The sequence below is a fragment of the Suncus etruscus genome, chromosome 12 (assembly GCF_024139225.1).
Source record: "Suncus etruscus isolate mSunEtr1 chromosome 12, mSunEtr1.pri.cur, whole genome shotgun sequence".
Taxonomy (NCBI): Eukaryota; Metazoa; Chordata; class Mammalia; order Eulipotyphla; family Soricidae; genus Suncus; species Suncus etruscus.
In genome coordinates, this window is record NC_064859.1 from 39,306,358 (window position 1) to 39,323,718 (window position 17,361).

The 17,361-nt window shown below is 38.2% G+C and overlaps 1 protein-coding gene across 2 annotated transcripts in view; it reads left to right on the plus strand.

Annotated features, from left to right (window-relative positions):
• Positions 1-15,818, plus strand: part of PPP4R3B (protein phosphatase 4 regulatory subunit 3B) — a 60,387-nt gene extending 44,569 nt beyond the window's left edge. Inside the window, exons 13-16 of one of the 2 annotated variants that reach the window (XM_049784775.1) lie at positions 1,938-2,077; positions 2,666-2,850; positions 6,586-6,788; positions 14,317-15,818. In XM_049784775.1, coding sequence (XP_049640732.1) covers positions 1,938-2,077; positions 2,666-2,850; positions 6,586-6,788; positions 14,317-14,412 — 624 coding nt within the window. In that variant the 3' untranslated portion in view covers positions 14,413-15,818. The remainder of the gene's footprint in view (positions 1-1,937; positions 2,078-2,665; positions 2,851-6,585; positions 6,789-14,316) is intronic. The other variant, XM_049784776.1, reaches the window with a different exon arrangement.
• The last annotated feature ends 1,543 nt before the right edge of the window (positions 15,819-17,361 follow it).

Genomic DNA, 17,361 nt, shown 5'->3' on the forward strand with positions numbered 1-17,361 from the left:
TCTCCTTTCTCTCTCTCTCTCTCCCCTCTCTCATCTCCTTCTCTCATCTCTCTCTCTCTCTCTCTCTCTCTCTCTCTCTCTCTCTCTCTCTCTCTCTCTCTCTCTCTCTCTCTCTCTCTCTCTTCCCTCTCTCATCTCCCTCTCTCTCTTCCCCTCTCACCCTCTCTCCTACCTTTCTGTGAGGCAGGTATTTCTACACACACACACACACACACAGTGGTTGACAGTATTGTTAAGGAAGGGATACCATGCAAATGTGCATATCACTTTATCTTCATATAACACCCAATTATTGTCCTGTGATCTGTTTCAATTATCATCATAGTCATCCCTTCTCTGCCCTAACTGCATTATTTGTGGCAAGCTTCCTATCATGGACCAGTTCTCCTGGCCCTCTTCTCTGTTGTCTCTAGAGACTACTACACTTTTATTTTTTTATATCCCATAAATGAGTGAGACTAGTTTATGTCTATCCTCCCTCTGACTCATTTTATTCATCATAATACTGTCCATAGCCATCTATGTATAAGAAAATTTTATGACTTTATTTTTCCTAACACCTGCTTAGTATTTCATTTGTACCAGCTTCTTTAACCACTCATCTGTTCTCAGGCATTTGGGTTGTTTCCATATTCTGGATATTGAAAATAGTACTGCAATGAACATATAGGAGTGCAGAGGGCAGTTTTGTATTGTGTTTTTATGTTCCTAGTGTATATCCCTAGGAGTGGTATTTTTTGATCATATAGAAGCTCAATTGCCAGTTTTTCGAGGAATATCCATGTTTTCGAAAAAGGCTGAACAAATCTACATTCCCACTAACAATGAATGAGAGTCCCTTTCTTCCCACATCCATGCCAGAAGTGGTTGTTCTTAGTTTTTTGTGATGTGTGCCAGTCTCTGTAGTGAGATGGCAGACACCTCACTATTTTGATTTGCATCTCCCTGACAACTCGTGGTGTGGAGTATTTTTTCATGTGCCTTTTGACTATTTCTTCTTTGAGAAAATGTCTGTTTATTTCTTCTCCCCATTTTTTTTTGACAGTTAAATCTTAATTTTATTCAACCAAGCTATGGAAAATTATTAGGTGGCAATGAGCTTGAAACTGTACTTCTTTTTCTGTTCGCTTGTTTTTAAAATGTTTAGATTTTTATTTTATTTTTATTTAATAATACCTTTATTTAAGCACCATGATTACAAACATGTTTGTAGTTGGGTTTCAGTTATAAAAAGAACAACCCTTTCACCAGTGCAACATTCCCACCACCAATGCCCCCCATCCCTCTCCTCCCCAAACCTGCCTGTATTTGAGACAGACTAAAAAACTTCTCTCACTCATTAACATTGTCGTACTAGTTGTTAGTGTAATTATTTCTAACTGCATTCACCACTCTTGTGGTGAGCTTCATACTGTAAGCCAGTCCTTCCAGCCCTCATCTCTATAGTCTCTGTCTTCTCCCCAGTTTTGAATGGGGTTAGATTTTTTTTTTCCTTGCAAAATTCTAACAGTAGCCTGTGAATATTGTGTGATTAGCTTCTCCCATTCTGTGGGTAGTCTTTGTATCCGGGTCACCATTTCGTTTCAGGTACAAAATCTTCTCAGTTTACTGTAGACCCATTAGTTTCTTTGCTTTCACTTTTTTGGCCAGTAGTGTTTCTCCCTTGAAGATGCCTTTAGCTTCAGTGTCAGAAGAGCTCTGCCTACATTTTCCCTATGTACCTTATGGCTCAAATGCTTCTTATATAAATATAAAAAATGAAAAAAAAATAAATTCATTTACTGCTTTTCTACAACTTTTCTATGGAGTAAAGTTTATAAGACTAGGACATTTGTCCTTGAAAGGAGATTCCCTTTTTGGTCAACTTTGAACCAATTAATTTTTTTCCATTTCCAAATATTGTATTATATCTAAATTTAAATTTTGTGCTTATACAGGAAGATATCAAGTCTCTTACTACACATATAGTTGAAAACTTTTATAAAGCACTTGAATCAATTGAATATGTTCAGACATTCAAAGGACTGAAGACGAAGTACGAGCAAGAAAAAGACAGACAGAATCAGAAACTGAACAGGTATCATTTAAGTCTATGGATAGCCTCTTAAGATTACACCCAAAATACCTTGTAAATGAGATCTTAAATATGAAATTCACTCGTTTTCTATCATGAATTTTATAGAGTTACGTAGAAGAATATATGGGATATCCTGCCATTATCCTAAGTCCTTCCATGAAAAATTACTGCTGCATACTATAACTGAACATACATTTTTATTTATTTGGGTTTTTTTTTTTTTGGTGGTGGGGGGGGTAACACCCGGCTGGCGCTGCTCAGGGGTTACTCCCAGCTCTGCACTCAGAAGTCCCTCCTGGCAGGCTTGGGGGACCATATGGGTTGCTGGGAAACGAACGGAAGTACTTACGGGGTTGGCCACATACAAGGCAAACACCCTACCTCTGTGTTATTGCTCCGGCCCCTGAACATAAAATTTTAATTTGCAGCAGCTTCGATATTTTGAAATATCTCTAGTTGTATCTTATATTTTTATTGATGTGATTGTTATATAAATGATATTGTCATTACTTCCTCTTGGTCAGACATTCTCAAAATCTGTTATGAACTTTTAAATCATTGCTCAATGTTGTGGTATGTTTCTTACAGTGTACCATCTATATTACGTAGTAACAGATATCGCAGAGATGCAAAGGCCTTGGAAGAGGATGAAGAAATGTGGTTTAATGAAGAGGAAGAGGACGAAGGAAAAACAGTTGTGGCATCAATGGAAAAATCTAAATCAGAAGATGATTTCCCGGATAGCTATGAAAAATTTATGGAGACTAAAAAAGGTATTTTTAATTTTTGTTTGGTTATCAGGCCTCTATGCACTCAAGAATTAGTCCTAGTGGTGCTTGTGGGCTGTATGGGATGCCAGTAATTAAGTGGGTTCAGCTTCGTTGCTAGGTAAGTAAGTGCTCTCCAGCACATAAATAGGTATTTTGTAATTTTTGAACTAACGTATCGTTAATGTAATACAGAAATTATTTAGTTGCTTGTGAGGATTCAATTATTATCTATAAATTAAAAAAAAGGATTTATACTAAACCATGTTCTTCCCTTGTTTTTTTATTTAATCCCCCTGAGATACACAGTTTCTAAGATGTTCATGTTTGAGTTTCTATCCCTTTGCCTTCTACTTGTTCCTTCATCTCCTTCTCTGTCTCCCCCCAATCTTAGCCTGCCTCTAAAGGAAGACTTTTATATCTTACATTTTGGGGTCACACCTGTACATGATACTCAGGGATTACTCCTGGCTTTACATTCAGGGATCATTCCTAGCAATGCCCAGGGAATTTTATGGGATGCTGGGGATCAAACTAAGGTGTGGCATGTGCAAGGCAAGCACCTTACTCTCTGTTCTATCTGTCTAGCCCCTCTCTTTTTTTTTTTTTTCTTAGCACTGTGGTTTGTAATACTGTTTTTTTATTTGTTGGTTTTTTGTTTGTTGGGCCACACCCGGTGACACTCAGGTGTTACTCCTGACTATACATTCAGAAATCGCTCCTGGCCTGGGGGACCTCATGGGACGCCGGGGGTCTGTCCTCGGCTAGCACAGGCAAGGCAGACACCTTACTGCTTGCACCACCGTTTTGACCCCTGCAATACTATTATTAAAGGGTATCATGCATATCAACTTCAGCACCCAGTAGTTTCTTATTAATAAATTTAAACAGGTTCTATTTGGAAGCTGAGGTAGGGGAGGGTTACACTTTGCTCTTTGTGAACAATCTTGTATTTATATCTGTACTGAAATCTTCAGTAATAATAGGTTTTAGAAATGCTGCATAGAAACTTTCTTTACAGCTTGGAGAAGCTAAACATAAATAATTTTTACTTTGTGAAATTTTAAATTATTAAAATGTTTCATAAAAACTATATTTCAAAAAAGTAAAACTACTGTTTTTTAAATGTTTTTTTGATTGTGAAACAAAGATATAACTGGTACTCTACAAAAAATGCATTAACTTATTTCCTGTGGAATTATCATTATTCAAGAACTGTCATGCACAGTTTACATAAATGACTATTTTTAGGAGGAGGTTTGGTTCGGGGGACCATATGGGATGCTGGGTATCGAACCCAGATCTGTCCCAGGTTGGCCACATACAAAGCAAATGCCCTGCTGCTATTGCTTTGACCCAATTTACTTAAAACTAAATTCTTGGTTCAGAGAGATAGTATAAAGAGGAAGGCACTAGCCTGTGGCTGTACTTGGTTCAATACCCAGCAGCGTTACCCCGAGAGCATCACCCAGAATGCTCCCTAAGCAGAGCAAATTAACAAGCCCTGAGCACAGCTGAGTGTGTGGCCCCAAAATTATAAGATTTAATTCTTATTTTGTTTGTTTTTGGGGCACCCAAAAACCCGGCAGTGCTCAGGGGTTACTCCTGGCTCTATGCTCAGAAATCGCTCCTGGCAGGCTCCTGAGGACCATATGGAACCACCGACCATCTGCATGCAGGCAAATGCCTTACCTCCATGCTATCTCTCCGGCCCCCTATAAGACTTAATTCTTAAAAGACAGAAACACCCCTGGACTCTATTTAAGTTTATGGTTTTGAATACAAGTATTTTCTAAGGGCTGTTCTCATTGGTGTTTTTAAAATTTTAATATTGTGCTTTCCCTGAAACTATTGTACCTCACCTCAACTCTTTATCCACTCATTAATAACATAATTTCTGTGAACTTCATTCAACCCAAGGGAGCTAAGAACCTATTAAGATTTTCTGATTTAAACAAAAAGATTTCCTGATTAAAAATAAATAAATAAATAAATAAAGATTTCCTGATGAATGCCTTTTGGTAGCTAGATTCTTACAACTTTATTCATTAGAGACACTTCCCGGACTTCTACCAAAGAAGTAAAGAATGAAGCATATATGAAATACTATATCCATTTAAGAAACATATAAAGCAATAGCAATCATTTTATAGTAAAAAATCTGGGAAGGCTAGAGCTTTGCATATAGGAGTCCCAGGTCCTATCCATATTAATACATGGTCCCTCAAGCACTGCTAGGGAGTGACACCCCCAGCCCCAAGAACCACACTGGGGCCAGGACCAGCCTCCAGTATCAATAAATATAGCTCAGAAACAAAATTAGACAAATAATAGTCAAAATCTATTTCATTAAAAAAATAAAGTGGGCTGGAGCATTAGCACAGCAGGTAGGGCATTTACCATTCATATTGGCTGAACTGGGCTTGATCCCCAGTATCCCATATAGTTCCCCCAAACCTGCCAGAAGTGATTCCTAAGCACAGAGCCAGGAGTAACCAACCCTTAAGCACCACCAGGTGTGGCCTGTAGACAAAAAAAAAAAAAAAAAAAAAAAACAAGAAAAAAAACCCCAAAACCCAAACAAAAGGCAAAACAAAACAGATAAAAGAACTTAGGATATTTAGGAAATAGAGCATAATAGACACAATCATATTGTCATTAGGTGTTTGACATGCTGACATTCTGGAATCATTGTTTTTGAGAAGTGTGGAGACAATAAAAGATTAAGATAACGAGTCCTTGAAATGTGCTTTGTATAACAAAATAGAATTCTAGTGAGAGTAGAGAGAGAGAGGTGAATGAACTGACTATTCATATATATAAAGCATAGACTTCCTCAGTGATGAATCTATATCTAGGACCTTCTGTAAAATTTTGGCTTTTTGTTTTGGGACCACACTCAGCCTTGTTCAAGGCTTAACTTGTAGCTCTGTGCTCAGCAATCACTCCTGATGAATCTCTAGGGAAACCTCAGAGATTTTTTTTAATACTTCAATAAAACATGTCATATATGCATCATAGTCTGCACTTTTAACTTCATAAAGCAAAGGCAGTAGTTTGTTTTTTTTTTTCTTTTTTTTGGTTTTTGGGCCACATCCGTTTTGACGCTCAGGGGTTACTCCTGGGTTGGGGGGACCATGTGGGACGGGGATTGAACCGAGGTTTGTCCTACAGTAGCCCTTGCAAGGCAGACACCTTACCTCTAGCACCATCTCTCCGGCCCCAGGCAGTAGTTTTTTAATTTGGGTTGTGTTTTTATTGTTTGTTTATTTTTTGTTTTTGGTATTTTGGGCTACCCATGGTGGTGCTCAGGGTTTACTACTGGCTCAGGATGCCATATTGGATGCGGGGATCAAACCCAGGTCCATCCTGGGTCTGCCACATGCAAGGCAAATGCCCTATCTCTGTGCTATCACTCTGGTCCTTTATTTTTTTTGGCCCCTTACTTTATTAAAAATTTTTTATTGAATAACTGTGAGATAGAGTTACCAAGTTATTCATGGTTGAGTTTCAGTCATGCAATGCCCAGCACCCATCCCTTCACCATTGCACATTTCTGGTCCCCAGGTTCCCTCCTGCCCTCAACCCCTGTCTGCCTCTGTTGCAAACATTTTTCTTCTCTTTTCTTTCTCTCTCTCACTCTTTCATCAAGGCAGTGTTTTATTCTAATAAAAATGTTTATTTTCTTTTTCAGATGCTCAGGATATTTACTAATACTATTCAAATTTATTTTGGTTTTAGCAAAAGAGAGTGAAGACAAAGAGAACCTTCCCAAAAGGACATCTTCTGGTGGCTTCAAATTCACTTTTTCCCACTCTACCAGTGCCGCTAATGGAACAAATAGCACAAACAGTAAATCTATAGTGTCTCAGACCCCACCAGCAAGTTCTAATGGATCTTCTTCCAAAACAACACACTTGTCTACATCAGTAACTACCACTAAGGTATGTGAAATTGCCTATAAACCATTGAACCTTGCTTTTTCCATCTATAGGACTTACTGATCAAGTTAGGATAATAATTTCAGAGAAGAGAGCTAGTGCCTATGATCAGTAGAATGTAGCTGTTAACTTTTTATTTTTCTTAAGGTGTATGGTTTTATTTCACATAATTTAGGGCTTCTATAAGCATAAATATTCCATAATGCCTACAAAAAATATTAATTTTGAGCATCTAAGATTTGGTTTTTTGGGGGGGATGAGGTGGGAGTTATTTCTTGGTGCTGTTCAGGGGCTACTTTTGGCATGGTGATCAAGGGACCATGCAGTGGCTAATACCAGGAACCACTTTTTTGTTTTTGGTTTTTGGGTCACACCCAGCAGCGCTTAGGGGTACTCCTGGCTCTGTGCTCAGAAATCACTCCTGGCAGGCTCAGGGGACCATATGGGATGCCGGGATTCAAACCACAATACTTCTGCATGCAAGGCGCCCTACTTCCATATTATCTCTCCAGCCCCACCGCTTTTATACTTTGAAACAATCCACTGAAGTCATGAACAAGGCAGGATGCCATCATTACTGCTGTTTTTTTGTTTGCTTGTTTTTGTTTTTGTTTTTGTTTTTTTTTGGTTTTTGGGTCACACCTAGCAGTGCTCAGGGGTTATTCCTGGCTCTATGCTCAGAAATCCCCTCTGGCAGGCACAGGGGACCATATGGGATGCCGGGATTTGAACCATCGACCTCTTGCATGAAAGGCAAACACCTTACCTCCATGCTATCTCTCCGGCCCCATTACTGCTGTTTTTTAACCTTTACTTTTTTATTCAGTGTAATTAGATGAATTTGTGAAATTAAAGCTATAAAACTTACAAGTAATAAACCTGTTGCTTTTGCTGTAGTTTTTATGTTTTGTTTCATTTTCTTTGGTATTTGGACCATACCTGGCAGTGCTCAGGGCTTATTCTTAGCTCGGCAGTCAGGAATCAGACCATGAGCAAAGCAAGCACCCTACCTGCTATGCTATCTCACTCCAGACCCTTTTGCTGAAGTTTTGATATTATTAACTTAACCATGTTTCATGGCTCAAAGTAGATAGGGTTCCTAGATACCAAAGGACTCCCAAGCACAGATAAATGTGTCTCATTACCTTCAGTAACCACTGAATGTGGTTGAACAGTACAGAACTGGAAGATTATAAAAGGAAAAAAAAATTAGCTATAAATAAGGAAACTTATTAAGTAGAAAATGTCACCTGAGAATTTGATGGTTGACTGATTAGGTAGTTGTGAGAAGTGATAACTGTACAAAAAAACCATAAATGTTTTAAACATGTACCCTACACTATAATAATTACATTAGTAAAAATAGCTATCCAACAGTGATTTGCCATTTGTTAATTGATTTATTTCAGGGGAAATAACATTGTTTTTTGTTTTGTTTGGTTTGGTTTTTTGTTTTTGGGTCACACCCAGTGGCGCTCAGGATTCATTGGTAGAGTTAGCTATCCAACAGTGATTTGCCATTTGTTAATTGATTTATTTCAGGGGAAATAACATTGTTTTTTGTTTTGTTTGGTTTGGTTTTTTGTTTTTGGGTCACACCCAGTGGCGCTCAGGATTCATTGGTAGAGTCACATGCTGTGGCTCTTATCCTTGGCCAAAAATATTACCAAAGGGAGAAAATACTTGGAATCCAATGTCTTTTTTTGGGGGGGGGGGGGGTCACATCTGGCAGCACTCAGGGGTTGTTACTCCTGGCTCTAGTCTCAGAAATCGCTCCTGGGAGGCTCGGGACCACATGGGATGCCGGGATTCAAATCACTGTCCTTCTGCATTCAAGACAAAGGCCTTACCTCCATGCTATCTCTCTGGCCCCTGAATACTATGTCATAGAAGCAACTTGAAGAATTCTCATACCTCAGCACAGCAACTTTTATTTTTGTTTTTTGGACCATACCCAGTAACACTCAGGAGTTACTCCTGACTATGCGCTCAGAAATCGTTCCTAGCTTGAGGGACCATATGGGACGCCAGGGGATCAAACTGTGGTCCCTCTTAGGCTAGCGCGGGCAAGGCAGACACCTTACTATTTGCACCACTGCTTCGACCCCAGCATAGCAACTTTTAAAATGCTATGAAGGAGGCCCGGGAAGGTGGCGCTACAGGTTAGGTGTCTGCCTTGCAAGCGGATGGACCACGGTTCGATCCCCCGGTGTCCCATATGGTCCTCCCAAGCCAGGGGTGATTTCTGAGCACATAGCCAGGAGTAACCCCTGAGCGTCAAACGGGTGTGGCCCAAAAACAAAAAAAAAAAAAAAAAAAAATGCTATGAAGGAGGACCGGATAGTACAGCAAGTAGAGCACTTGCCTTGCACACAGCCAACCCATGTTTGATCTCCATTATCCCAAACAGTCCCCCAATCCTGCAGAAGTCATTCCTGAATATATAGCCAGCAATTACTGAGCATTGCTGGATATGGCCAAAAGCCAAAGAAAAAGTGTGATGAAGACTTTTTAAAAGTGGTATTTGGATAGTTCTTTAAAGGAAATAATACAAATAGATCATATAAACTCCCAATGATCAGCATTATTAGTTCTTAAGGAAATCCCTATAAAATTCAAAATAATGTTCTACACAAACTATGATGGCTATTATAAAAAATAAAAAGTTGGACTTAGAGAAAAAAATTGTAAGCTCTCATTGTCAATGGCAAAGTAAAAAAAAGGTGCAATAGTTTTAGAATGCATTTGACAAAAAACTCTTAAGAACAAAACATGTACTTACATATCAATAGTAGGAGTATATATAACACCTAAAAAAAGTGGAAAGGACCCAAGTGTCCATAATGGATAAATCACTAGATATTTGGCTATATCAGAAGGAATTAAATACCATACATGCTATATAACATAGATAGGCCTGAAAAATGCTACATTTGACTGTATATTTCTAAAATTGTATTGTGTAATTCCATCTCTATGAAATGTCCAAAGAAATCCTTAGAAACAAAATCAGATTAGCATTTGCCTGGGGGATAATTGAGAATGGGTAGTAAAGTAGGTTTTTGTGAGGATGTAGTCTTGATGAAAATGTCTTGGAATTGGTGCTGTTTCTTAGCTTTGTGAATATACCAAAACCACTGAATTACATATTGGGGGGGGGTCACACCCGGCAGTGCTTAGGGGTACTCCTGGCTCTGTGCTCAGAAATCGCCCCTGGCAGGCACAGGGGACCTTATGGGATGCCAGGATTCGAACCACCATCCTTCTGCCTGCAAGGCAAATGCCCTACCTCCATGCTATCTCTCCGGCCCTGAATTACATATTTTAAAAGGGTGACTTATGTGATATCTAAATATGTTTTAAGGATTTTTTATTTGTTTTGATATTTGGGCCATACCCGGTGACGCTAAGGGATTACTCCTGGCTATGGGCTCAGAAATTGCTCCTGGCTTGGGGGACCACATGGGACAGCAGGGGATCAAATCGCAGTCCTTCCTAGGTTAGCATGCGTAAGGCAAACACCCTACTGCTTGCACCACTGCTCCAGCCCCTTAAGGTTTTTTTTTAAATACATGTAAAAAAAACAATGAACAGGGCTTATTGATATAAGCTTCATATAAACAAATACTATCCTTTCTTCAGAGGATGTTTTTGTGACTGGGGATTGTTTCTTTTTTTTTTTTTTTTTTTTTTTGGTTTTTGGGCCACACCCGGTAACGCTCAGGGGTTACTCCTGGCTATGTGCTCAGAAGTTGCTCCTGGCTTGGGAGACCATATGGGACGCCGGGGGATCGAACCGCGGTCCGGTCCGTCCCAAGGCTAGCGCAGGCAAGGCAGGCACCTTACCTTTAGCGCCACCACCCGGCCCCTGGGGATTGTTTCTTGACATCTTCCCGTTTTGTAATCTGCCCTATATCTGAGAAATAAAAAACTAAATAAATAAACCTTCTGGTTTATTTTTTGTGTAAGGTAATATAAATGAAATTCAAACCAAAACTCGCTATGATTGTCAAATTTGCTGTTTTCTTGTGTGTGCTGGGGGTGCAGATTCAGGTCCTCCCGTACAAGATACGTGTCCTACTACTGATCCGTATCCCTGGCCTAAGTTGACTTAATCTTAACAAAGAATAATTTTAAATTATATTAATTTGATAACAGCATATTTGAACATGATATGACCCTAAGTATAATTAAAATTTCAGAATTTTGAAGCAGACTGAATTAGACTGGTGTGTTTTTATACTATACTCAGGACTTATTCCTGGTGTTGTGCTCATAGTACCGTATTTAGTGTCTGGGATTTAATTTAGGTCAGTCACATTCAAGGCAAGCACCTTAACAAGCTCCAGCCCTACAAAGTCGATGAATATTATATTACTACTTTGTTTTTGTTTTGGAGCTACACCTGGTGGTTTTCAGGGGGTACTTCTGGCTCTGCACTCAGAAATTACTTCTGGCAATGCTTAAGGGATCATATGGGATGCATACAAAGCAAGCATCCTACCCATTGTGCTATCATTCTGGCCTTAAAGTCAATATATTCTTAACAGGTTAGCCATATTTGCCTCATCTTATCATATTAATGTTTGTGTTGTGAAGCTGAGAGAAAAAAAAAGCATGATTCTATAAGTATTTATGTTCTATTGAGTTCACAGAATTCAGATAACTTGGTAACTTCTGAGAGTTGTTTGATACTAGAGATTGGATGTAGTATGGTGTTGATGCCAGATGCCTATATTCTTTTTTTTTTTTTTCATGTGTGTGTCACACCCAGGTGTGGGTTTACTCATAGCTCATACTCAAGAAATCGTTCCTGGCAGGGCTCAGAGCACGAAGTAGGGTACTAGGGATTGAATGAGTCCCTTCTTGTACTTTTTCCAGTCCTGTGTGTGTATTCTTTTGGTTTGTTTCATGTGTGTGTGTTTCGTGTGTGTGTTCACACCAGATGTGGGTTTACTCATAGCTCATACTCAAGAAATCGTTCCTGGTAGGCTCAGAGCACAAAGTAGGGTACTAAGGATTGAATGAGTCCCTTCCTGTACTCTTTCTAGTCCTACCTGAATTCTTTAGATATAAAGCTACTTAGTTATGAAATAAGAGTTATTTCATCTGTATTTATTTGTCTGAAACATTTGAATTAACTGTATTTAGTAGCCCTTTTATCCTTTGTATAACTATACAAATTTAATGGGACAGATTCAAGTGAGTGTGAACCTTATTTTCTGGGCACAGTGTCTAGACTAGAGCTTTATGATTTTTTGTTTTGTTTTTTTGGTCCACACCTGGTGTTGCTCAGGGCTTACTCCTGGCTCTTTGGTCAGAAATTGCTCCTGGCAGGCATGGAGGACCATACGGGATGCTGGGATTTGAACCATCGGTCCTGAGTCAGCCGCTTGCAAGGCAAATGCCCTACCATTGTGCTGTCTCTTTGGCTCCGAGCTTTCTGATTCTCACAGGGAATCCATTAATCCATAAAAGTCCAAACACCTCATCCCTTTCAGCTTACTTATATGGTTTTTTTTTTGTTGTTTGTTTTCCTTTAAGGTTTTATTAAAGTACATTTTTAGGACCAATTTCATATTTATTGTCTAAGTCACTTAATATATATGTGTGTGTATCTCTCTCTCTCTCTCTCTATATATATATATATATATATATTTTATATATATATATATATATTTTTTTTTTTTTTTTTTGGTTTTTGGGTCACACCTGGCAGGGGTTATTACTGGCTCTATGCTCTATGCTCAGAAATCGCCCCTGGCAGGCACAGGGGACCATATGGGATGCTGGGATTTGAACCATTGACCTTCTGCATGAAAGGCAAATGCCTTACCTCCATGCTATCTCTCCAGCCCCTTAAAATGTTTTTTTTAATTGATAAAATATTTAGTGATGAAATATGTATATGAGAAATAGACAAAATTTTTACTGATTGAGCATTCTGTGTCTTATTTAAAGAAACAAACAAGTTCATTTCCAAGATCCTTAACAGCTCAAAATGTCTTGAGTCCTACCATTTTAAAATACATTTTTTCCATAGTGAAATTGTGCTGAATTGAATTTTGATGTATCATTTTAAAATCCAAGAGCCAAATAGAAAAGTTGATGGTTATCTAAGACTGCTGTCAATTGCAATTACTCATAATTTCAAGCAATTAAATATGTGCTAGTTTCAGCTATTTATGGTTAGAAATATGATTTCTAATATCTTTTCTGTGATCCGGGAGGTCAAACCCAGTAAGATATGCACTGTACCCATGAGCATGACCCCTACCAATTTTAAGTATGATTTTTGGTTTGTAGGCCACACTTAGCAGTATTCAGTAGCTATCTACTCCCAAGTAGCTATCTACTCCCACTCAGCTTAGTGCTCCTTAAAAATTGTTTCTTGCAGTCTTCTCTGGTCCATATGTGCCAGGGAATGAACCTGCAAGGTATTTGCTTCACAAATTGAGCTTTCTCTCTAGTCCCAATTTTTAGCATCTTTTTTGGTTTTTGGGTCACACCCTATGGCACTCATGAGTTATTCCTGGCTCTATGTTCAGAAATTACTCCTGGCTGACTCAGGAGACCAAATGGGATGCTGGGATTCGAACCACCATCCGTCTTGGGTCTGCTGTGTGCAAGGGAAATGTCCTACTGTTGTGCTATCTCTCTAGCCCAATATATAACATCTTTTAAAATGATGTTTTTTAAAACCTTTATTGATTGATTGTCTGATTGGTTTTGGGGCCACACCTGGCTTTGCACTTAGAAATTGCCCCTGGCAGGCTGGGGGACTAGATGCCAGAAACCAAACTGGTTCCCTCCCGGGTAGCTGCATGCAAGGCAAATGCCCCTTAAAATGATTTTAATTAAGGGCCAAAGTGATAGCATAGCTGTAGGGCATTTGCCTTGTGTGAGGCTGATCTAGGATTGATCTTGGTTCCATCCTCTGGCATCCCATTGGTCCCCCAAACCAGGAGTGATTTCTAAGTGCATAACTAGGAGTAAACACTGAGAGTCACAGGGTGAAGCCCCCCAAAAAACAAACAAAAAAAGATTTTAATTAGGGCTAGAGAGGAGGATCAGTAGACTAGAATACATACTTTGCATACTTAAAATAATACTTTGGGGGAGGGACATAATTGATAAAAATATTAATGCAGACCCTGATCTCTAGAAGATGGGGCAGGACATGGGTGATAAAATATTAATGCAAATCTTTGATCCTTGGAACCACATGGTCTCCTGAGAAATTTAGATAAGACCCTTGACCTCTGACTGAGCTGGAAGTAGCCTAGGTGTGGTCCAAAAACAAAATTATGAAAGTGAGGGGATGATTATTGGAGGGGTCTGCACTCAAGAATTATTTTTGACAGTGTTTGGTGGGTCATATGGGATGCTGAGGATCAAATCTACAAGGCAGATGCCCTACCCACTGTACTATTGCTTTAGCAACTAAGGGGAAAAATGGTAATGATTTTATTTAACATTAATTGACTTTTTCTGTTAAATATTTTAAAATATTTTTTCTTTTATTCAATAGGGAAGTTTGGTTGGTTTAGTGGATTATCCAGATGATGAAGAGGAAGATGAAGAAGAGGAAACATCTCCCAGGAAAAGACCTCGTCTTGGCTCTTAAGTGTCTTACTGGGGACCCTGAAGTGTGGTCTTACTGAAATGCTGCAACTGTTCAAGAGCTGAAAAATTGGAATCAGAAAGCTTTCTCACTTGAACTTACAATTATACAAGGAGTAGAAAAAGACAGTAACAGTACATCATCAATACCCAAAGTCTGGGAGATAGCTTCTCAGCAAAGCAGCTCTCAGGTTTGGGGGAGGAATAAGGTTGATAAAATATTAATGCAGGGTTGTTCCAGGGATTATCTACAATAGAAACAAGTACAAAACTTCAGTTGCAAACCCAATAACATTACTTGTATAATGGTGCTGGCCATATTGTTCTTTTATTCAGTTGCCTCTTTTTAAAATAAAATTTTATAGTAAACCAATTCAGCTATCATAAATTGAAGTTACACTGTTGGGACCATTACTTTGAGGATTTAATAGAAATTCAACCATAAGTAGTTGGAGGAAAAGTACACCCTGTATTACAGCACATGTTTATTTTCTACACCAAGAATTTTTAGTATGTATTCTTGATGAAAAACAATTGGATTAAAAATGAACTTTGTTACTAAAACTTTAAAATCAGCACTTTTAAGGATAATATGCCAAGAATCTATTAAGTAGTATTCCAAAATTATTTTCTCTAGAAACCTTGGAGTGGATTGAACAGAATATTTTTAAATGCCTACAAATACAGTCTTTTGTGAAAGATACTTTGAAGTCACTTTTTCCTTTGTTTCTCTTTCCAAAGCCGTAGGCAAGTTTTAAAGTATGATTCATAAAAACCATTCAAAGAATAGAGCTAAATAAAGTGGCATTTAACATTTAGAAGCCATTTTGATCGAGAAACTTACTATAGTGTCAGAGTCAGTGTGCAGCACATAAAGTTTTTCCATAAACAAGGGTGTAATATGAAAAAGCTGCTTTTTTTTTAAGGAATAAAAAGCACATTCCGTGTACGTAAATGAGTTTAAAATAATTGAGGCAAACAATAAGTTTTATTTTTAGAACAGGTTAACTGTAAATATTTTAATGTTAGTTTGCTCATTTATGATCTGAGATCATGTGAAAGTGAGAACAACATCCCCCAGACTACATCGGGAAAGCAAAAGCTAAGTATAGTAATTCCAGCTACAATCTTCAGATCACTCTTGTAATGTGTTAATGGGTCCATTTTTCCTGGAATAGCTTAAATGAAAGTTTCCCCTGTTTTGGAGATTTTATAGTTAATTTTAATTTTGGCTATTGTTTGGAAAAAATGGGCTGTTTGTGTAGATATGAAGTATAGTTTTTCCATAAGACAGATGTTTATTTTATATTAAAAATACCACTGTACTTGTTTTACACCATTTGTATACATGTGGTGATATTAATGCAGAACTGTAAAATTCAGGAATTAAAATGTGACCCTGTAATTCTATGATTGTTGCTTTTGTTTGGTTTGTTGTAAATATAAGTTAAGCCTCATTTTGAAATATGTCCAGTTTACAGTATCTTCATAATAAGTTGTCTAGATATTTATCACAAATCACAGCCATACACAAATATGAATGAAACTGCACTTTAAATTTCAGACTCTGCTTGGATGTGCCTTGGGCAAAGAAGTTTCAGAACCAAAGCATTACAGCATGGAATTATTTTTATGTCTTTCATCAAAGATATATATAATGAAAAAGACCTTTTACCTCAAAGCAAGTGACTCAGGACAGTTTAAGCCAAGGATCAGTAAAGTTGCCACATGAATACATTTTCTTACAAGCAGGTTTTATCAAATTCCCCTTTATTCTCTTATTGATTTCCTCTTCTAAGAAGTGCATGCCTAAAACATTTTATTTACTTATTTCTGATTAATTCAAAGTTCCAGTAAAATACATTATCTTTGATATTACTGAGTTTATTTTACCATTTGAATTTCAAATGCCACTATCAAACATTTAAAGTGTCACAGGAATCTTCATACAGCAGGTGTGTGAATAATGACAACTTTGTAAGGATAAGTTTTCATGGTACATCTGCTCACCTACAGTGATGTGAGAACATGACTTAAAATATCCCACTGAAAGAACTTAACAAGATTCCACATGTTAGCTGCTGTTTAAAATGATTACCCTCAGGCAGATCTAATTTTTTTTATATTTTTATCTTCACTTAATGAAGCAATTCAGAGCCCACATTTGTATGCCTGAGGTTCTCTAAAAAGTATATCTGTAAACATGTATCCAACAGAAAAACTATTTTGAATAAAAAATTACATGAAACATTATCGTGTTTTAATACAAGTTTTTCTTCATCTAAGTGATGAAACTATAATAGTAATACTGTTTTTTTTCTCTGCAGGTTAAAGGCTTGAGCTAAATGAGATTTTGGTATCCTTATAAGTTTATGATCATAGATTTAAGTTAAAGTACAGGAATGGTCCATGAATAAAAAAAGGAAGTACAAATGGGATAATAAGAAAATTATCCAGGATATGGGGCCGGAGCAGTGGCGCAATGGTAGGGCGTTTGCCTTGCACAGGGCTAATCCAGGACGGATCTGGATCTGTTCAATCCCCCAGCATCCCATATGGTCCCCTGAGCCAGGAGTGATTTCTGAGCACTTATCCAGGAGCAAACCCTGAGCTCCACTGTGTGTGGTCCAAAAACAAAAAGAAATTATCCAGGCTATGTTGGCTTATCTCAATTATAGTAACCCTTTCTGGAGCCAGAGAGGTGGCGCTAGAGGTAAGGTGTCTGCCTCGCAAACACTAGCCAAGGAAGGACCGCGGTTTGACCCCCTGGCGTCCCAAGCTAGGGCCAATTTCTGAGCTCTTAGCCAGAGTAACCCCTGAGCAACAAATGGGTGTGGCCAAAAAAAAAAAACAACAAAAACAAAAATCCTTTTTTTGTTTCTGGACTCCACTTAGTGGTGCTTAATGGTTATCCTAGCAGGTCTTTATTGTTGGGAGACCATGTGATGGTGGG